General features: G+C 35.5%; 1 protein-coding gene across 6 annotated transcripts in view; it reads left to right on the forward strand.

Moving 5' to 3' along the window:
* The window catches only part of MAP2K5 (mitogen-activated protein kinase kinase 5), a 241,415-nt gene that overhangs the window by 81,953 nt on the left and 138,399 nt on the right, over positions 1 to 21,063 (forward strand). For 5 of the 6 annotated variants that reach the window (XR_013762228.1, XM_079129590.1, XM_079129589.1 and 2 more), the window contains exons 10-11: positions 4,821 to 4,889; positions 4,984 to 5,065. The exons of the other annotated variant lie outside the window; for it this stretch is intronic. Coding sequence is in view for 4 of the 5 variants with exons in the window: in XM_079129590.1 (XP_078985716.1) it covers positions 4,821 to 4,889; positions 4,984 to 5,065 (151 nt within the window). In the remaining variant the exon portion in view is untranslated. The remainder of the gene's footprint in view (positions 1 to 4,820; positions 4,890 to 4,983; positions 5,066 to 21,063) is intronic. 6 annotated transcript variants of the gene reach the window in all.

Here is a 21,063-nt window from a genome sequence, read left to right on the forward strand (position 1 = left end):
ATCTAAACTCACCTTTCTAGAATTCTCTGTATGTGACTTAGAGGTGTTACCACACACCATCTTGCATTTTGTTAGCATATACGTACATTTCCCCTGTTATTTTGAAATCTCTTTGTAAATGGTGAGCAGAGCTTATCTATGTTTTTTCCTTACTCAGTGATTACCCTTCAGAGCCTTATCTAGAGCCTAGCACAGAGTACCACATGTAATGAGTAAATGTGTTTAACACATACTTTGTTGACTGACTGAATGAATGAATACATTTTTGTTCTTTTGTTTGTTCTTCAGTTGACTCATTCATCTTTCTTTGGTGGTACTGGGGATTAAAACAAGGGCTGCTCTACCACTACATACATCTCCAGCCCTTTTTATTTTTTATTTCGAGACAGGGTCTCACTACATTGCTGAAACTGGCCTTGAACTTGTGATCCTCCTGCCTCAGCCTCCTGAGTGGCTGGGATTACAAGCCTGTGCCATTGTGCTCAGCTCTCATTCATCTTTTGATGTAGCATCTTGAAAGCAGGTTCAATTCACATACAAAATATCCTATAGTGTTCTTTGTATGGACCATTGATCTCCACCAGAATATTTCTTAGCTTTTTTTTTTTTAATATATTAAAGGGTGAAATGGAAGGTTAAGAGTTAGAAGTGCATTTGATCTTTTCCTGACCCTCTCCTGACTTTTGTGTGACCTCAAGCATGTCACTTGAACCTCTCAGTGACCCCAGCTGTGAAACGGGGCTGCCTGGTGTCACAGAGGGATTGTGAAAAGCAGCAAATCACAGTCCTTGTCTACGCAGAATCACCTGCAGGGCTCTGATGCCTGCATAGAATGATGAGGGAGATTTGATTTTTCAAGTCAAGTGGTCAGTGGGACCTGGGCTTTGAATGTCTCTGGGAATAATCAGATGAGAGTCCTTAAAAACGGGCTACTTTTCTATACCTATTCAGTGTTTCCAATGTTTATGTCTTTTTAAATGTTCTTGTTTTTTAGACGAAAAAGCACATTGTAATGTTTCCCTTTTATTTTTAAAAGAAGCTGAGCTTGGGAAAGAATAAAAGTACCTTAAATTTTTATTTTGTACTATGGAATTTAGATAATTTTCTGCTTATAAGAGTACATTTTGAAAATTATGCTAATCATATTTTAAAAATAACTATTTGATAATGACCTATGTAACATGTGAAATGTGGTTTTAACTAGCTTTTTGTTTGTTTGTTTGGTGTAGGTAGGCAAGACAATTGCAAATAAGTAGAGCAGAAAACAAATAAAAATACTGTTAGCCACCTTGCAAACAGAACCTTTTTATACCATTAATTGTGTTCTATAAAATCTTTCAAATAGTAACGCTTAGAGGATTTAATTGATTTCCCAGTATTGTTTGTTTTCTAATTGGGAAAAATTCATCTAACAGGAAATTTCTTAGCATTGTACATAGTGTGTGCTGATTATCATTCTTTGACTGCTTTGGGTTTCTGCTGCTTTTAAACTAGCATTTAAATGGACCATTTGATTAATCATTTGTATACTGACTGTAATCCTCCCAAATTTCCTTTCTGAGTTGTACATACTGTAAAAGACAATTATGTCTCCACAGATTAAATAAGTGAATTAAAACAGAATAGCGACTTAATTTGACCTGTGATTTTGCTCTCCTTCCCTTTAGTGGAGCGTGTGCCACTCTAGCAAATAAATGAAGTCATCCATGACAGCTCGTGATGAATTGCCGTATTTATACTGTATATTTTAATAGCCTCACACTAATTTAAATTGAACACAGAGTAAATTATAATTCAGTCACTTGACTGCTTGTATTTAACTTGACAACTCATCCCTATTTGTCCTGGAGGTGTAGTGGAGAGCCATGGAAAAGCACTCAGGTATTTCAGTTCCCTACTTAACCCTTTCTCCATGAAATGCTTCATATTCAGATTCTCTCCAGTTTGAAGCATTTAGTGCTTCCTAAAGAAAAAAATCATTAAAAAAAAGAATAAAAGCAGCGAAGACTTGGCAGTCCATACTTTTCCTTGGACTTCAAAAAGAAAATTAGCATTTGCTATACTTTTCCCCCATTGCCTTCAAAGAATGAATTGGTCTCATTTATTTTTAGCAGCTTTAAAGCTCACTCACAAGAATGCCCAGGGGAAGGGGAATTAACCTTCCACCCAGAGTGCCAGGTCTCCCAGAAAATAGAGAGCATTTGAGTAGAGTTATTTTAAGGTGGATTTTACTTTCCCTCTCAAGTTCCCAGAAATTACTTTATTCACTTTTCCACCATTATGGAATCTCCACTCTTCTGGATTATAGTAAATACCAAGAATGATCAAGATCAATTAGAGTACAATGGATTAGCTCCACAAATACAGTCAGTGTTCCTTGCTCCATTTTAGATCAGCATAGCACTTTTGTTTTAGTGTTTACGTCTTTGCTTTCAAATTTAGTTGTAGAAATCAAGCAATATGTTTCCTTCATGTCTAAAAACAGCTTATTTAGAGGATGATGGTTGTATGGAGCACTTTAATTAAATCCCACATCACTCAATGGATACTACTGTGAGAAAGCCCTTGTGATGGGTGATGAGGGGAGAGACAGGCATCTCAGTCCTGGCCCTTGAAGGGTTTATGACCTCTCTGTAATCTCGAGACTGCTGATTTCTGGAGATGAGGGCTGAAGGCTAAAGGCAGAATATGAGAAGGAGAAACATATGGGGCCAGAACTAGAGAAGAATTCTGATGGAGGGTTTTGGGGTGGCTTCATGGAGATGGTGAGGCATTCAAGCTGGGTCTGAGATCAAATAGGTTTTTATAATTGGTGACTGTGGAGTGGGGAGAGGAAGCTTACAGAGAACAGACAAGCAGAGACTGGAAGTGGGAAAAAACACAAGGCATGTGTGGATGATGAAAACCTATCAGGTTCCCACGAGGAGTGGGTTTGTACTGGGAGTAATGGAAGAAGGAATTAGAACTGAGTTGGGCTGCACTGGAAGAATCTGAAATGTCCTGCTAGATTTTAGCTTTGTTCTTAATTGGGATCAGAAACCCAACTAAGGTTCTCCAGTCAAGGGAATGATATTATCTTCTTAGTTTTGGGTTAATTTCAAGGTGTTGGGGAGATACGTGGAATCCTCTCATCTCCAGGTTGATGGCCCAGGGATGCAATACATCCTCATACTCCTATTTCTTAGCACTGCATAAATGGCATTTTTGAAACCTTAAAAAAGTGTTTCTTAACCTTACTGTGAGTTAGAAATCAGTTGGGAGCTTTTTATAAATACAAAGATGCGGCCCAACTTATTGTTCTGGGATGAGGTCTGTGCGTTGGGAATTTTAAAAAGTACCCTAGGTAATTATAACGTAAGGCCAGGGTCAATAATAACTACATTCCTTTTAGCAGAGTTTTTCAGGATAAAAGATGCCCTGTCTTTGACAAGTGGTATTTTATGGCATAGAATTGAAACAACAATAGATGAATTTATTTTGTTGCTAAATTTTATACTAGAATAAAAATGTAAGTGAATATTGTTGGCAAATGACTATTGATCGAGAGGAGTGTTTAAATGTTTCTTGGCAGTTTTGTATTATACTTACAATCTAGCTTAGTGAGAGCTTTTATAAATAACCCTAAAGCAAACTCTTGATAGAAACTGGAGATGCCTCTTTTTTTTAACCTTCCCCTTCCTCAAATGAATGTCACTACTAAAAATGGGTGTTTTAGAATTGCCCTTTTCTTTCCTTGCTCTGTCAGCAGTTTACAGTTCCTAATTTATGTTTTTTCCCAATATGATTATATGCATTCTTCATTTGTAATATAAAATGTAATTCAGTCTTGAATGGTGTGTGACTACACTGTCATGGTAATCTGAAATGCTGTTTTTACCTACAAAAGTCTAGAGTGAGAAGCTGCCACAATTATTAAAAAATTTTTTTACCTGTTATATTTCATCACTGTCATTTTTAAGTAAAAAACAATTTACCTTGATTTGGTTTTACTGAAGTGCTAAGTAAATTTTGAACAATTGATTGTCTTCTTCCTTTAAAAATAAACATCTGAAACCAACTAGGATCTGTCTTATGTAAGTTTACAGATTTTTAAAAAATATTTCTGTGTCACAAGACCAATTCAGTAGTTGACATTGTTAGGAGAACCATGAAGTATCAGGTAGTCCTGGGAAACACAGGAGAATAGGAGTCAGGGTACCCAGCACTTTCAAACAGCAAGGTTCCCTGGAAAGAAACCCTGGTTTCCTTTTCTCTAAACGAAGGAAATTAGGTGCAATGAAGTTCCTTCAAGTTCTAATAGAATAAAACAGTATTTGTTTGCAAAGAAGCATCAACCACCTTGGAGAAAATAAAAGATGATATATTTTTAAAACTCCTGTTTCATAACTAACAACCCCCATTTAAATGTTATTTTTACTTAGCATTCTCTGTTGCCTAGTGCCTGAATTACATGACAATTCTTTTTTAATGGTTTGAGAGTCATTTTTATCTTCCTCTGAAAATAACCAATGTGGCCAAAATAGGGTGCATAAATTAAAAGTGCTATGACTTAACTGACTTTTAACGCCATTAATGCTGACCTTTAAGACCTAGCTTTTTCCTTGGTCCCATCAATCACTTCTGTACCACCTCCCCCAATACAAAGGCGTAGACAGATGTGCATACAGTGTGTTCCTGGGGATAACAGTGGTGGGGAGGGCTGAGGGGAATGAATAAAGGAACCACCATTTTAAAAAAATTTATGTTTCATAATGATTATATAATTTTATTTAACTTGAAGGAAGATAAATGTGTTAATGTTAATACTTTTCTATATTTAGGTAATACTACTAGATATTACACTGGAACTTCAGAAGCAAATTATGTCTGAATTAGAAATTCTTTATAAGGTAATTTTTTTTCCTGGTCATTTTTACTTATAAAACATACCTATGGTGTTGGCTTACAGGTTTTTAACTCCTTTTTTGCCATATTTTGTTGCAGTGTGATTCATCATATATCATAGGATTTTATGGGGCATTTTTTGTAGAAAACAGGATTTCAATATGTACAGAATTCATGGATGGTGAGTTTTCCCTTTTACAATATTTTAAAAATGACTTTAGGAGTAGAGTATTTTAGAATCTGATTTTGATATAGATGTCAAGTAGAACTTAAAATTATTAAAATGTACTAATATTTCTTTTCTTTATGCTCTAAAAGCATCTTGGTGTTAGAGGTTCCTAGTGTTAAATATTTATAGCTGAGCTATAATTTCAAGAATGTAACTTCATTTACTTTTATTGAAAATTTAAATAGAACAGATTAAATGCTAGTCTAATCGGTGGTTTGATATTTGATTCTTCTATGCAATCTGTCTTTACTTGCAAAACAGATGTTCTGTTCTTTTAATGTTTCAATAGCCAAAACAGATTTTCTTTTAAAGAAATCTATTAACCCAATGTCCTGTGTCTTTCAGAAAGAAATCGGTTCTTAATTGCAAGATAAGAAATTGTTTTTCAACACAGCTGTTTAGTCAGATGTGTTTGGTTTTCTTTGGACTTTAGCCCTTTCCTTCCTTCTGTATTTTTTTATTCATTTCTATTTTTGTAACTCACTCTTAATCTGAAAATTGTGACAAAACACAGGTTTCCGGTATCCTGATGTTGAAATGAAGTCATCATTATTATTGTTTACTTACTTTAAATTGAAATAGTCTTTAAATTTCACCTGCTTAGTTTTTCCATGTCTAGCAATTAAAACGTGATATTTTAAATAAAGATGTATTTAGCTCCTTGTCAGGGTTCTCAGTACATTACTAAACCAGTTAGTTCATGCCCTGTAAGACTTAAAATGAACCAACCTTGATACCTTGATACTCTAATAACCGTATAATATATGCTAAATTAGTTCTAGAAGATGTCAAGAATTTAAAATCCTGCAACCATACAGGTAGTATGACAATTGTGGAGACTGGCTAGAAAAAGAGGATTCATAGTGCCAATATAGGTTACTATTTTAAATTTCCATCATTCTTACTATGAAGTCTTTGATTATTCAGTTATATTAAAATATCTTTATTGGCATATAATTCAAATACCATTAAATTCACTTTTTAGTATATAATTTTAGTGGTCTTTAGTATGTTGCTAAGGTTGTGCGACATCATCACACTCTAACTTCAAAACATTTTTTATTATTCCTAGAAAGAACCTTCATAAGTCTCTCATTAGCCTCCTTCCCTCTGGTGCCTGGCAACTTCTGATCTTTTTGCCTTGATAGCTTTACCTATTCCAGATATTTTTCACATAATGGAGTCCTACGCTGTATAGTCTTTTTGTCTAGACTTCTTTCAGTTAGTATAATGTTTTCAGGGTTCATGCATGTTGAAGCACATACCAGTATTTCATTCCCTTTTCACTGAATTTTATTTCATGGCTATACAGCATTTTGTTTATTGTTTCATTAATTGGTGGTCATTTAGAATATTTCCACTTTTGCCTAATTGTGTATAATACTACTATGTATACAGGTTGTTTTGTGTACATATGCTGAATCAGTTCTTTTGAATTTATACCTAGGAGCAGAATTGCTAGGTTTAACTTTTGGAGGAACTGTCAAACTGTTTTGTTCCATTTTATACTAGTTTGCATTCACACCATCTAGTATAAAGAGTCTAATTTCTCTGTATCATTGCCAACACTTGTTGCTTCAGTTGTTCTATGTAAGAAACCTTTGTATAATCCAACAGCACAAAAATTTATACCTATTTCCTTCAACTATTTTATAATTTCAGCTTTTATATATATGTTTTGAGTTCATTTTTTGAGTTAACTTTTACATATGTTGTGAGATAGGAGTTCAAATTCATTCCTTTATATGTGAATATTCATTTATATCAGTACATTTGTTGAAAAGACTATTTCCCCCTTTTAATTTTCATGCCAGCCTTGTTGAAAATTAATTGACCCATGAAATGTATTTCTGTACTTTGAATTCTATTCCATTGATCTATTTGTCTTTCTTCTAGTACCACATTGTACTTGATTACTTATGCTTAATTACTCTAGATTATTATTGTTTTATAATAAGTTTTGAAATTGAGAAATGTAAATCCATATGAATTTTAGAACCATCATTCATTTCTTTAAAAAAGCCATCTGGGATTTTGGTGGGGATTGCATTGAATTTGTAGATCAATTCGCAGAGTATTGCTGTGTTAAAAATATTAAGTCTTCCATTTCATGAGTATAGAATGTCTTTCCACTTATTTGGATCTCAATTTTTGGTTTATAATATTCATTGTGCAAGTTTTGCAATTATTTGTTAAAATTATTCCTAATATTTTTAAAAATAATACTGTAACTTGAATTCTTAATTTTATTTTTGGATTGTTCTCTGCTAGTGTATAGAAATATAATTGTTTTTTGCTTATTGATCTTGTATCCTGTAACCTTGCTGAACTTGTTTATTAACTTTGGTAGGTGTGTGTGTGTGTGTGTGTGTGTGTGTGTGTGACTTTCTTAGGGTTTTCTGTATACAATATCATGCCATCAGAAAATAGAGGAAATTTTATTTCTTTCTCCCTTTTTGATCTAGATGCTTTTTATTTTATTTACTTTTTCTTGCTTAATTACCCTGGCTAGAATAGAAATAATGAGAGCAGACATCCTTTTCTTGCTCCTCATCTTGTGAGGGAAAGCTTTCAGTCATTCTCTAGTAAGCATGATATTTACTGTGGGTCTTGGTAATTATACTTTGTGAGGTTGAGAAAATTCCCTTCTATTTCTATTTTGTTGAGTACTCTTTTTTATCATTAAAAGATATTAAACTGTTGAGTTTCTCTGTCTTTTGAAATTATTATATATTTTATTAACATAGCATATTATGTTAATTGATTTGATCATGGTGAAACAACCTTGGAATCCTGTCAATATTCTATGTGGTTATGATGTAGAATTCTTATGTATTTCTAGATTCAGTTTGCTAATATATTATTGATGATTGTGTGTATGTGTGTATGTGATGCTGGGATTAAACCCAGAGCCTTTTGCATGTTAACCACACACATTGTTGAGAATATTTGCATCCATGTTTATAAGAGATATTGATCTATAGTTTTCTTATTATGTCATTGTCTAGTTTTTATATTAGAATAATACTTCATTTGAGTTATCTAATTTGTTGGTGTACAATTGTTTCTAATATTCTCATATAGTTTTTTTTTTTTTTCTGGAAAATTGGTAGTTGTGTTCTGTATTTTAGATTTTAGTAAGTTGAAGTAATTTGAGTCTTCTCTCTTTTTTTTTTTTTTTTTATATAATCCTTAGTTTATAATCTGGGGAATATGCTATTTTTTTTTTATTTTATTGTAAACAAATGAGATACATGTTGCCTGTCTGTTTGTACATGGTGCAAAGGCATACCATTTGTGTAATCATAAATCCACATACAATAATGTTGTTTGATTCATTCTGTTATTTTTTCCCCTTCCCCCCACCCCTCCCACCCCTCTTTACCCTCTATACAGTACTTTCTTCCTCCATACTTGCCCCCCTCCCTAACCCTAACTCTAACCCTAACACTAACCCTTCCCTCCCCCCCATTATGTGTCATCCTCCACTTATTAGCGATATCATTCGTCCCTTGTCTTTTTGAGATTGGCTTATCTCACTTAGCATGATATTCTCCAATTTCATCCATTTGCCTGCAAATGCCATAATTTTGTCATTCTTTATGGCTGAGTAATATTCCATTGTGTATATATACCACAGTTTCTTTATCCACTCGTCAATTGAAGGGCATCTAGGTTGGTTCCATAGTCTGGCTATTGTGAATTGAGCAGCTATGAACATTGATGTGGCTGTATCTCTGTAGTATGCTGATTTTAGATCCTTTGGGTATAGGCCAAGGAGTGGGATAGCTGGGTCAAATGGAGGGTCCATTCCAAGTTTTCTAAGGAATCTCCACACTGCTTTCCAGAGTGGCTGCACTAATTTGCAGCCCCACCAGCAATGTATGAGTGTACCTTTCTCCCCACATCCTCGCCAACACCTGTTGCTTGTATTTTTGATAATCGCCATTCTAATTGGGGTGAGATGGAATTTTAGGGTGGTTTTGATTTGCATTTCTCTTATTACTAGAGATGTTAAACATTTTTTCATATGTTTATTGATTGCTTGTACATCTTCTTCTGTGAAGTGTCTGTTCATTTCCTTAGCCCATTTGTCGATTGGATTATTTGTATTCTTGGTGTAGTCTTCTCTCTTCTTTGTCAGTGTTGCTAAAATATTCTCAGTTTCTTTTTCAAAGAACCAATTTTTTGTTTTATTGACATTCTCTATTTCCATTTTCTGATTTGTTGTGTTTTGCTGTTCTTTTTGTTTTCTCTTCTTTTTAGATAGAAAGTTAAGATATTGCTTTGAAATCTTTCTTAAAAATGAAGGCATTTAGAGCTATAAATTTTCCTCTAAGCACCATTTTAGCTGCATTCTAAAAATTTTGGTATGTGTGTTTCTGATTGCCCTAGGGATTATAATTAACATTTTATAACAATTTAGTTCAGATTATTATCAATGTCATTTTAATAGTACAGATGTTCTTCAGCTTATAAATTTATGTCCCAGTAAACCCATCATAGATCAAAAATATCATAAAAATGCATTTCATAAACTTAACCTACTGAATATCATAACCTAGCAACATGGTTAATGTATTGATTGTTTACCCTCATGATCATGTGGCTGACTGGGAACCATTCTGCTTCTGCCCAATTTTGCAAGATAGTATTTTACTACATATTTCTTGTCTGGGAAAAGATCAAACTTACAGGTACAGTTTTTACTAAATGTTTATTATTTTTGCACCATTGTAAAGCTAAAATATTGAAAGGTTCACAATTATAAGTCAGGGGCCATCTCTATACAAAACGTTTGATCCTATAGAGTTCAGTTTCTTCCCCTCTCTTTTGTGCAGTTATTGCTTTATAAATTATATTCTTTTGCATTGTGTGTCTCACATAGGTTTATAATTATTGCTTTTATGAAGTTGTCTTTTAAATCAGGTAGGAGGAAAAATGATAGAAGTAAAAAACATATTTACCTTTTGTACTTACTTATTTAGACCTATATCATTGTTCTTTATTTCTTCATATGAATTTGGTTATTGTCTTTTAACTTCAATCCGATGTTCCTTCAGTGTGAAAGAGTCCATTTTAACTCATATAGGATAGGCCAGCTAGTGATTAATTCTTTCAATTTTGTTTATCTCGGAATATTCTAATTTCCTCTTCATGTTTTACAGGATAGTTTTACCGTGTATAGAGTGGTTGGTTGACCATCTTTTTAATAGATATTTGAATATGCCATTCCACTGCCTCTGACCACCATAGTTTTTTTTCTTTTTTTAAATTTTATTTTAATTAAAAATCATAAATTTACATAGGACAATGTTGTTTGATTCATTCTGTTATTTTTTTCCCTTCCCCCCCACCCCTCCCACCCCTCTCACCCCTCTTTTCCCTCTATACAGTCCTTCCTTCCTCCATTCTTACCACCCTCCTTATCCCTAACCCTAAACCTAACCCTAACCCTAACCCTAACGCGAACCCCTCCTACCCCCCCCTTATATGTACTCATCTGCTTATCAGCGAGATCATTCGTCCTTTAGTTTTTTGAGATTGGCTTATCTCACTTAGCATGATATCCTCCAATTTCATCCATTTGCCTGCAAATGCCATAATTTTATCATTCTTCATGGCGGAGTAATATTCCATTATATATATATGCCACAGTTTCTTTATCCATTCATCAACTGAAGGGCATCTAGGTTGGTTCCACAATCTGGCTATGGTGAATTGAGCAGCTGTGAACATTGATGTGGCTGTATCTCTGTAGTATGCTGATTTTAAGTCCTTTGGGTATAGGCCAAGGAGTGGGATAGCTGGGTCAAATGGTGGTTCCATACCAAGCTTTCTGAGGAATCTCCACACTGCTTTCCAGAGTGGCTGCACTAATTTGCAACCCCACCAGCAATGTATGAGTGTACCTTTTTCCCCACATCCTCACCAACACCTATTGTTGCTTATGTTCTTGATAATTGCCATTCTAATTGGGGTGAGATGAAATCTTAGGGTAGTTTTGATTTGCATTTCTCTTATTACTAGAGGTGTTGAACATTTTTTCATATATCTGTTGATTGCTTGTACATCTTCTTCTGTGAAGTGTCTGTTCATTTCCTTAGCCCATTTGTTGATTGGGTTATTTGTATTCTTGGTGTAGAGTTTTTTGAGTTCTTTATAGATTCGGGATATTAGCGCTCTATCTGAAGTATGAATGGCAAAGATATTCTCCCATTCTGTAGGCTCTCTCTTCACATTACTGATAGTTTCCTTTGCTGAGAGAAAGCTTTTTAGTTTGAATCTATCCCAGTTGTTGATTCTTGCTTTTATTTCTTGTGCTATGGGAGTCCTGTTAAGGAAGTCTGCTCCTAAGCCAACAAGGTGAAGGTTTGGACCTACTTTTTCTTCTATAAGATGCAGGGTCTCTGGTCTGATTCCGAGGTCCTTGATCCATTTTGAGTTGAGTTTTGTGCAGGGTGAGAGAGAGGGGTTTAATTTCATTCTGTTGCATATGTTTTTCCAGTTTTCCCAGCACCATTTGTTGAAGAGGCTATCTTTTCTCCATTGCATATTTTTGGCACCTTTGTCTAGTATGAGAAAATTGTATTTATTTGGGTTTGTGTCCGTGTCCTCTATTCTGTACCATTGATCTACCTGTCTATTTTGGTACCAATACCATGCCGTTTTTGTTACTATTGCTTTGTGTAATAGAGTTGAAGATCTGGTATTGCGATACCCCCTGCTTCGTTCTTTCTACTGAGGATTGTTTTAGCTGTTCTGGGTTTCTTATTCTTCCAGATGAATTTCATAATTGCTTGCTCTATTTCTGTAAGGTACATCACTGGGATTTTAATTGGAATTGCATTGAATTTATATAGCACATTTTGGTAGTATGGCCATTTTGACAATATTAATTCTTCCTATCCATGAACATGGGAGATCTTTCCATCTTCTAAGGTGTTCTTTAATTTCTTTCTTTAGTGTTGTATAGTTCTCATTGTAGAGGTCTTTCACCTCTTTTGTGAGATTGATTCCCAAGTATTTTATTTTTCTCGATACTATTGTGAATGGAGTAGTTTTCCTAATTTCTCTTTCTGAAGATTCATCACTTACGTATAAAAGTGCATTGGATTTATGAGCATTGATCTTGTAACCTGCTACTTTACTGAATTCACTTATGAGTTCTAAGAGTTTTCTGGTAGAATTTCCAGGTTCCTCTAAATATATAATCATGTCATCAGCGAACAGGGATAGTTTGAGTTCCTCTTTTCCAATTCGTATCCCTTTAATTTCTTTGGTTTGTCTAATTGCTCTGGCTAGAGTCTCAAGAACAATGTTGAATAGAAGTGGTGAAAGAGGGCATCACTGGCTTGTTCCAGTTTTTAGGGGGAATGCTTTCAGTTTTTCACCATTTAGAATGATATTGGCCATGGGCTTAGCGTAGATGGCCTTCACAATGTTAAGGAATGTTCCCACTACCCCAATTTTTTCTAGTGTTTTGAGCATGAAGGGATGCTGTATTTTATCGAATGCTTTTTCTGCATCTATTGAAATAATCATGTGATTCTTAACTTTTAGTCTGTTGATATGGTGAATGACATTTATTGATTTCCAGATGTTGAACCAACCTTGCATCCCTGGGATAAAACCCACTTGATCGTGGTGCACTATCTTTTTAATGTATTTTTGTATGCGATTTGCTAAAATTTTGTTGAGAATTTTTGCGTCGATGTTCATTAAGGATATTGGTCTGAAATTTTCTTTCCTCGATGTGTCTCTGTCTGGTTTAGGTATCAGGGTGATATTGGCTTCATAGAATGAGTTTGGGAGGGTTCCCTCCTCTTCTATTTTATGGAATACTTTGAGAAGTATTGGAATGAGCTCTTCTTTAAAGGTTTTGTAGAACTCAGCTGAGAACCCATCTGGTCCCGGACTTTTCTTTGTTGGTAGGCTTTTGATGACCTCTTCTATTTCATTGCTTGAAATTGATTTATTTAAGTTGTGTATGTCCTCCTCATTCAGTTTAGGTAATTCACATGTCTCTAGAAACTTGTTGATGTCTTCAAGGTTTTCTGTTTTGTTGGAGTATAGATTTTCAAAATAGCTTCTAATTATGTTTTGTATTTCACTCGTGTCTGTTGTGATATTTCCTTGTTCATTCCGAATTTTAGTAATTTGAGTTTTCTCCCTCTTTCTCTTTTTTAGTGTGGCTAAGGGTTTATCAATTTTGTTTATTTTTTCAAAGAACCAACTATTTATTTTGTTAATTTTTCCGATTGTTTCTTTTGTTTCAATTTCGTTGATTTCGGCTCTGATTTTAACTATTTCCTGTCTTCTACTACTTTTGGTGTTGGTCTGCTCTTCTTTTTCTAGGGCTTTGAGCTGTAATGTTAAGTCGTTTATTTGTTGATTTCTACTTCTTTTGTTGAATGCGCCCCATGAAATAAATCTTCCTCTAAGTACTGCTTTCATAGTGTACAGAGATTTTGATATGATGTATCTTTGTTCTCATTTACTTCTAAGAATTTTTTAATTTCCCTCCTGATGTCTTCTGTTATCCATTCATCGTATAATAGTGTATTATTTAATCTCCAAGTATTGGAGAAGTTTCTGTTTTTTATTCTGTCATTTATTTCTAATTTCAGTCCATTATGATCTGATAGAGTACAAGGTAGTATCTCTATCATTCTTGTATTTGGTAACAGTAGCTTTGTGGCATAAAACATGGTCTATTTTAGAGAAGGATCCATGTGCTGCTGAGAAGAAAGTGTATTCGTTCTTTGTTGGATGGTATATTCTATATAAGTCGGTTAAGTCTAAATTGTTGATTGTGTTATTGAGGTCTATGGTTTCTTTATTCAATTTTTGTTTGGACGATCTATCCAGCGGTGAGAGAGGTGTGTTAAAATCACCTAGTATTATTGTGTTGTGGTCTCTTTGATTTCTGGAATTGACAAGGATTTGTTTGATGTACATGGATGAGCCAATGTTCGGGGCATAGATATTTATGATTGTTATGTCTTGCTGATTTATGCTTCCCTTAAGCAGTATGTAATGTCCTTCTTTATCCCTTCTGACTAGTTTTGGCTTGAAGTCCACATTATCTGAAATGAGGATGGATACTTCAGCTTTTTTGCTGTGTCCGTGTGCATGGTATGTTTTTTCCCATCCTTTCACCTTTAGTCTATGGGTATCTCTTTCTATGAGATGAGTCTCTTGCAGGCAGCATATTGTTGGATTTTTCTTTTTAATCCAATCTGCCAGTCTATGTCTTTTGATTGATGAGTTCAGGCCATTAACATTCACAGTTATTATTGTGATATGATTTGTATTCCTAATCGTTGGACTCATTTTTGTTTTTTGACATGATTTGGTTTCTCCTTTATTTGGCTATTCTTCCTCCCGTTGCTGATTTACATCATTGTTTTTCATCTCTTCCTCATGGAATATTTCGCTGAGAATGTTCTGTAATGCTGGCTTTCTTTTTGTAAATTCCTTTAGCTTTTGTTTATCATGGAAGGATCTTATCTCATCGTCAAATCTGAAAGTAAGTTTTGCTGGGTATAAAATTCTTGGTTGGCATCCATTTTCTTTTAGGGCTTGGTAAATGTTGTTCCAGGCCCTTCTAGCTTTTAGGGTCTGGATTGAAAAATCTGCTGATATTCTTATTGGTTCCCCCCCTGAATGTAATCTGATTCTTTTCTCTCGCGGCCTTTAAAATTCTGTCTTTATTTTGTATGTTAGGTATTTTCATAATAATGTGCCTTGGTGTAGGTCTGTTGTAATTTTGTATATTTGGAGTCCTATAAGCCTCTTGTACTTGGATTTCCATTTCATTCTTCAGATTTGGGAAATTTTCTGATATTATTTCATTGAATACATTGTTCATTCCTTTGGTTTGTTTCTCTAAGCCTTCCTCAATCCCAATAATTCTTAAATTTGGCCTCTTCATGATATCCCATAATTCTTGTAGATTCTGTTCATGATTTCTTACCATCTTTTCTGTTTGGTCAACCTTGTTTTCAAGATTAAATATTTTGTCTTCAGTATCTGAGGTTCTGTCTTCCAGGTGATCTATCCTATTGGTTATGCTTTCTATGGAGTTTTTAACTTGGTTTATTGTTTCCTTCATTTCAAGGATTTTTGTTTGTTATTTTTTTTCAGTATCTCTCTTTATTGAAATACTCTTTTGCTTCCCATATTTGCTCTTTTAACTGTTGATTGGTGTGTTCATTTAATGCCTGCATTTGTTCTTTCATCTCCTCATTTGCTTCCCTGATTGTTTTAATTATGTACATTCTGAACTCCCTTTCTGACATTTCTTCTGCTGTGCTGTCATTGGGTTTTATTGATATAGTATCTAGGTTTGTTTCGGACATTTTCTTCCCTTGTTTTCTCATATTGGTCAGATGTCAGTGGGACTCTGTGATATTGTAGATTTCCTCTATTGGCTTATAGTGTCCCTGTAGATTTCCAGTGTATCACCTACCAGCCTTTAGTAGCCTGAAGTCTTGGATTAACTTGATAATGTAGTGCTTCCGAAGAACGCTGCCCCTAGCCCGCTACTGGTTCCAGGGAGAGAGACCTGGAGAGGTCCCTTGCTGCCCAGCCCTGGTCCCAGAGGCTGCTTGCAGGTCAGAGGTCTCCACTGGCTTGGGGACTTGTAGCTGGCTCTGTGTAGACAGGCTCTCACTGGGCGGTCTGCCCCGATATGCTAGCCTAGAAAAGTGCTTCCCTCCGGAGGGGGCTGGGCTGCTTGGGGAAGTCCCTGGCGCCCTGTACTGGTCTCTAAAGCAACCTGCGGGCGGGCTGGAGCTGGCAATGGGGCAGGCCAGAGCTGGCTGGGCTGCTTCTGTGCAGAAGGGCTCTCACTGGGGGGCCTGCTCCGCGAGGCTGGAGAATCTGGCCCTGTGGGAGGAGCCCACCACAGAGTGCACAGAGCTGCCTGGGGGAGACTCTATCTGCCCTGTCCTACTCTAATAAGCCGCTCGAATCCGGGCCTGCCCCCCAGCTGAGCTTCACTGGGTGGGGGAGGCTCACCCCGTGGTTCTATTTTAGTCCAAGTCTCTCAATGCCTCCCTTTCTTGAATCCTGGGTTCTGGAGCGACTGGAGATGCAGTCACCCTCTAGTCTGCCATCTTGGATCACCCCATGGAAAAAGCCTGCAGCTGGAGGGGGGCAAGGCTACCTGGAGAGGTCTCTGGCTGCCCAGCCGTGGTCCCAGAAGCTGCTTGCGGGTCGGAGGTCTCCGCTGGCTTGGGGACTTGTGGCTGGCTCTGCGTCGAAAGGCTCTCACTTGGCGGTCTGCCCAGAGAAGCTAGCCTAGAGAGGCGTTTCCCGCTGGAGGGGGCTAGACTGCTTGGGGAAGTCCATAGTTTTTTATGAATAATCAATTGTAGATCTTTTAGAGTATTTCTTGTAATATGTTGATTCTCTTGCTGCTTTCAAGATTCTCTTTTTGTCATTGGCTATGGGAAATTTCATGATGATGTGTTTAGGTATGAATTTCTTTGTATCTATCTTTATGGAATTTAAGAAGCTCCATATTAATATTTTTCATCAAATTTGGGAAGATTTTGGGATATGCAGATTAATATTTTTCATCAAATTTGGGAAGATTTTGTCCACTGTCTCTTCATATATTCTTTCTTCCCCTTTCCTTTTCTATTCTTATTAGATCTCCCATTATGCATGTATGTTGGTATGCTTGATAGTATCCCACAGATCTCTTGAGAATGTGTTTGGTTTTCTTTATTCTTTTTTTAAACAGGATAATTTAAACTGGCTTATCTTCACATCCCTTGATTCTTTTTTTATTATTTTTTAGACATTGTTTTCAGAGATGATTTTTTTGACTATTTTGTTTATTTTTTAATGTGGTGCTGAGAATCGAATCCAGGGCCTCACACATACTTAGCAAGTGCTGTATCACTGAGGCACAACCCCAGCCCCTTGAGTCTTTCTTCTGCCTTCTCAAATATGCTTTTAGTCCTCTCTAGTGAATTTTTCATTTTGGTTATTGTATTTTTTAAAAATATTTTTTAGATGTTGATGGACCTTTATTTTGTCCTTTATGTGTGGTGCTGAGAATTGAACCCAGTGCCTCACACATGCTGGGGAAGTGCTCTACCACTGAGCCACAACCCCAGTTATTGTACTTTTTAACTCCAGAATTTCTATTTGGTTATATACGATTTTTGTCTCTTCATTAATAGTCTATATTTAGGAAGACATCAGCCTCATGTTTTCTTTTAGTTCTTTACACATGATTTCTTTTGAACATCATAATTGGAGGATATTACACAGTTTTTTTTTTTGCCCATATACAGCAAAACATACCCACAAAAGGAACAAAAAATTATCTACCACCCTCCAGTTGTCATTTCTTCTTTCCCCTTCCTATTGTGATCAAACTTATTAACAACTTTCTTCCCAACTCTAGCATTGTCTAGTGTAGATCCTCATTTTTTACTTTATTTGGTCTCATAATAGCATTTATTTCCAAATATTTACTGAGCACTTTCTTTCAAACTGTTGTAAACTTAGGGACTGAACATGAATAAGACTTAATCTCTGTTCTCATGGAGCTTATATTCTAGAAGGGGAGACGGACAAGAGACATACAGTACATCATTAGGGAAGGAAAAAGTTCAGTTAAAATATAAAGCAGGGAAGATAATGACTAATAGAGCAGGTGCTAGATAGGGTGGTCAGGGATGACTTTTTGTTTTTTTTTTTTTTTTTTCAGAAATGGCATTGTAGCAGACACCTTAATGTCAGTGCATTAGCTCAGGGGAAGTCATGGGAAAGAGCTTCAAGGTCAAAGGAGTATCAAGTATAAATGCTGCAAGGTGGGTGCACGTTTGATGTAATCAAGAAGGATTAAGTGACTAGAGAGTGATGATGAGAGGACCTGGAGATGAACAGGAGACAGGAGCAAGATTGTAGTGACCTTGTCCACCTTGTCAAGGAAGTTTAGGTTTTAGTCTGAATTTATTAAAAAGCCTTTGGAAAGTTCTAAGTAGGGGAGTGATATGTAGTCTACCTCTTATTATGTCTAAACTGAGTTCACTCAGAAACATCAAAATAGTGAATCTCAGTATATATACATGTATTTAAATTACCACCACAGGAATATGTTGTTCCACCCCCACAAAATAAAATACCCTATTGCAAAGAAAGGGCTTTTTATATTTTCAACTAGCAGGAACTAAGACAATTTCTACTGAAATTTTTGCTTGTGGCTCGTGATTTCATTTAGTTGACATTAATAACAATCATGGTCATTTTAAGGCAAATGTTGGGACTCATATAATTATTCTTGCCTCTTTTTCAATTACTTCATATTTATATTTATCTTATGTGCAAGATACTGCTTTCTGTTTCAGACCCTGTAATAGGACCCTTTGGTCTACTTATATGACAGTGGTAACCCTGATTTATCAACAGAAGTGTGTAGTTGTTTGGCAGTTGGCATGGCTTTTTGCTAATCTACTGGCAGTCTTTCTCTTGGTTCCCATGGTGAATAGTGGTACACAGGGAAATATCTGACCAGGAATGTTATGTGGCCAAGGAACACAGGGAAGTGGCAAGTCACAGTGAGCAAACAAGTGACCTTGAAATTGTGAACAAAATGTTCAAGTCCTTGGAGCCACAAATAAATTCCTAAATGTCTTGAATACCAACATTTCAGCTAAAATTAAACTGTCAGTATGTGTCATAATAACATCACCTTGCAGTGAGCTTTTTAAACTATAAAAATTTCCTTTGTGATTCTAAAACTATGCAATATTATTGGAAAACCTTCTATATCTTTGTACTTTGGGAAGTTCAAAGGCTCAGGTCTTCTCTGAGTTCTCCATCAACTGACTCATGTCCGTGACTGTCACACTCACATCTCTGGGACTCAGTTTTCTCCCATTTGTCAAATAAAGTCAGGGGACTCATCCATAATGTCACTTTTAGCACTAATGTTTGATGACTAAATAAGTCTTAGAATTACCTTTTTTAGGGCTTGTAGTGTAGTTCAATGGTAGAGCACTTGGCCTAGCATGGACAAGGCCCTTGGTTTGTTTCCCAGCATGCGCATACACACACAAACACACACACACACACACACACAACTTTTTGAGAGAGACTTGTAGAATAGAAATGATAGTAAAACTGAGGAAAAATTAAATCAGAACACTCTTCCATTTTTAGCCTGGTAAGAGTTGTTAAACTAACCAAAGAGCTTAACAGGAACTTTTGCTTCTGTGTCCCTCTGCTGCATTATTTTTCATCTCTGACATATCTCTTATGCACATGGAAAAGGTAGGATGAATCAGTGATGAAACAGATCCAGCTATGTAAAGATTTATCCATATGGATGGCTAAGGAAAGCAGGACCTGAGATTAAAGGGATATTTACAAACACTGGGGAAGTACCTCAAATTGGGATTCCTTCTTTGCTTATTCTGCTGATAATGGTGGTAAGGTAATCTTTAGCTTTTTGGTTCAGCTTGTTGAAACCATCATCTTTTTAGCTAATTAAACTCTGATTCACATTCTATGTAAAAATAAGTCTCCTCTTAGGACTTTGTACTGGTACATGTGGATGGGTTTGTACTTCCAAGTTTTGTGTCCCTGGCTGTTCCCTTCCCAAGAGATGGGTTCAGTGAACTGCACTTCCCAGTCTTCCCAGTACTTACCTGGAAAGCTTGATCTTCTGCAACTTATTCATCCTTGGAACTGCCAATTCATCTGAAAGATCAATGAAAACATAAACGTTTTCTGTCACATTTTCACTTTCATTGTATCTATAATAAAAATGCTACTTTAGTAAATGATGTGTCTGCTCATTAGATAGTTTTTTTTTTTTTTTTTTTTTTTTTTTTTTTTTGTGGTTTTCCCAGTAGCTCCCCAGAGCCAATGCATAAAGTTTAGTTACACTGTGGTTTCCCCACTTCTTGTTAGAATCTGGAAACTTCAAGCAAAAGTTACCTAAAAGAATTATCATTTTCCTCTAACTGCTTTAAATAAGATAAAGTAGAAAGCCATTAGTTTCATGTGTGCATATACAGTATCTTTACAAAGAAAAATAATTTTTTTCTCTGATGTTCAGCTTTAGGAAATTGAGATATAAAAATATAAACATCTATAAAATATACTTGACTACATTTCAGAAGAGTGATATGCTTCAGCTTGGTACTTTGTTAGGTATTCTTATAAATCATCTAATAGTAAAATGATAAATATGAGTTTTTTAGCCTTTGATGAGAAGAAAATCTCAAATATTCTGGTCAGTTTCTTTATAGAACTGAAAGGCTTTACACCTTAATTGTTTAACTCTTAAAAAAGGTTATCATACATTGTTGAAGTAGTTCTCATCATATCATTAATGAGTGAAGTAATGGTTCCCTGTAGAAACTATATGCCTGAAATTCTTATGCCACTTCCCTGAGATTAAAAATTTAACAAGCATACCCATATTTATACTTCCAAAAAGGATATTGATTTCTTCAAAATAGTCACCTGTGAAATTCCGGTTATTTCAGTGATGGTTTGGGTCCCTTATATGGAATTGCTTCAGAGCAACTGTACCTATCTGGTGAGATTCATGGTAATTTTCACTCATATGTTCATTCATCTGACAGATATTTTTAAATACTTAGTATCTGCCAGTTGTGTAATATCTAGACTGATGAAGATGAAAAAGCAAACAAAAACCATGGCTCCTGTCTTAATTATATTCACAATTCAGTGTTTTATTTTTGGAAACTGCCAAAAATCATTTAAACCTGTATTTGATAAAGATGAAGGATTTTAGTAAAAAATAAGTTATTACATAAAGACACTGGTTTTTCTTTTTACCTCATAAAGTAGTTTTCAGAATGGCATCAAAGATAATTTCTAGAAAACCAGGAGAGTATCTTAAGAATAGATTGATTGCTGGTCTTGGTACCTAACTTGAAGAGTAACATTCA

This window comes from Sciurus vulgaris (genome assembly GCF_902686455.1).
Source record: "Sciurus vulgaris genome assembly, chromosome: 2".
In the NCBI taxonomy this organism is placed as follows: domain Eukaryota; kingdom Metazoa; phylum Chordata; class Mammalia; order Rodentia; family Sciuridae; genus Sciurus; species Sciurus vulgaris.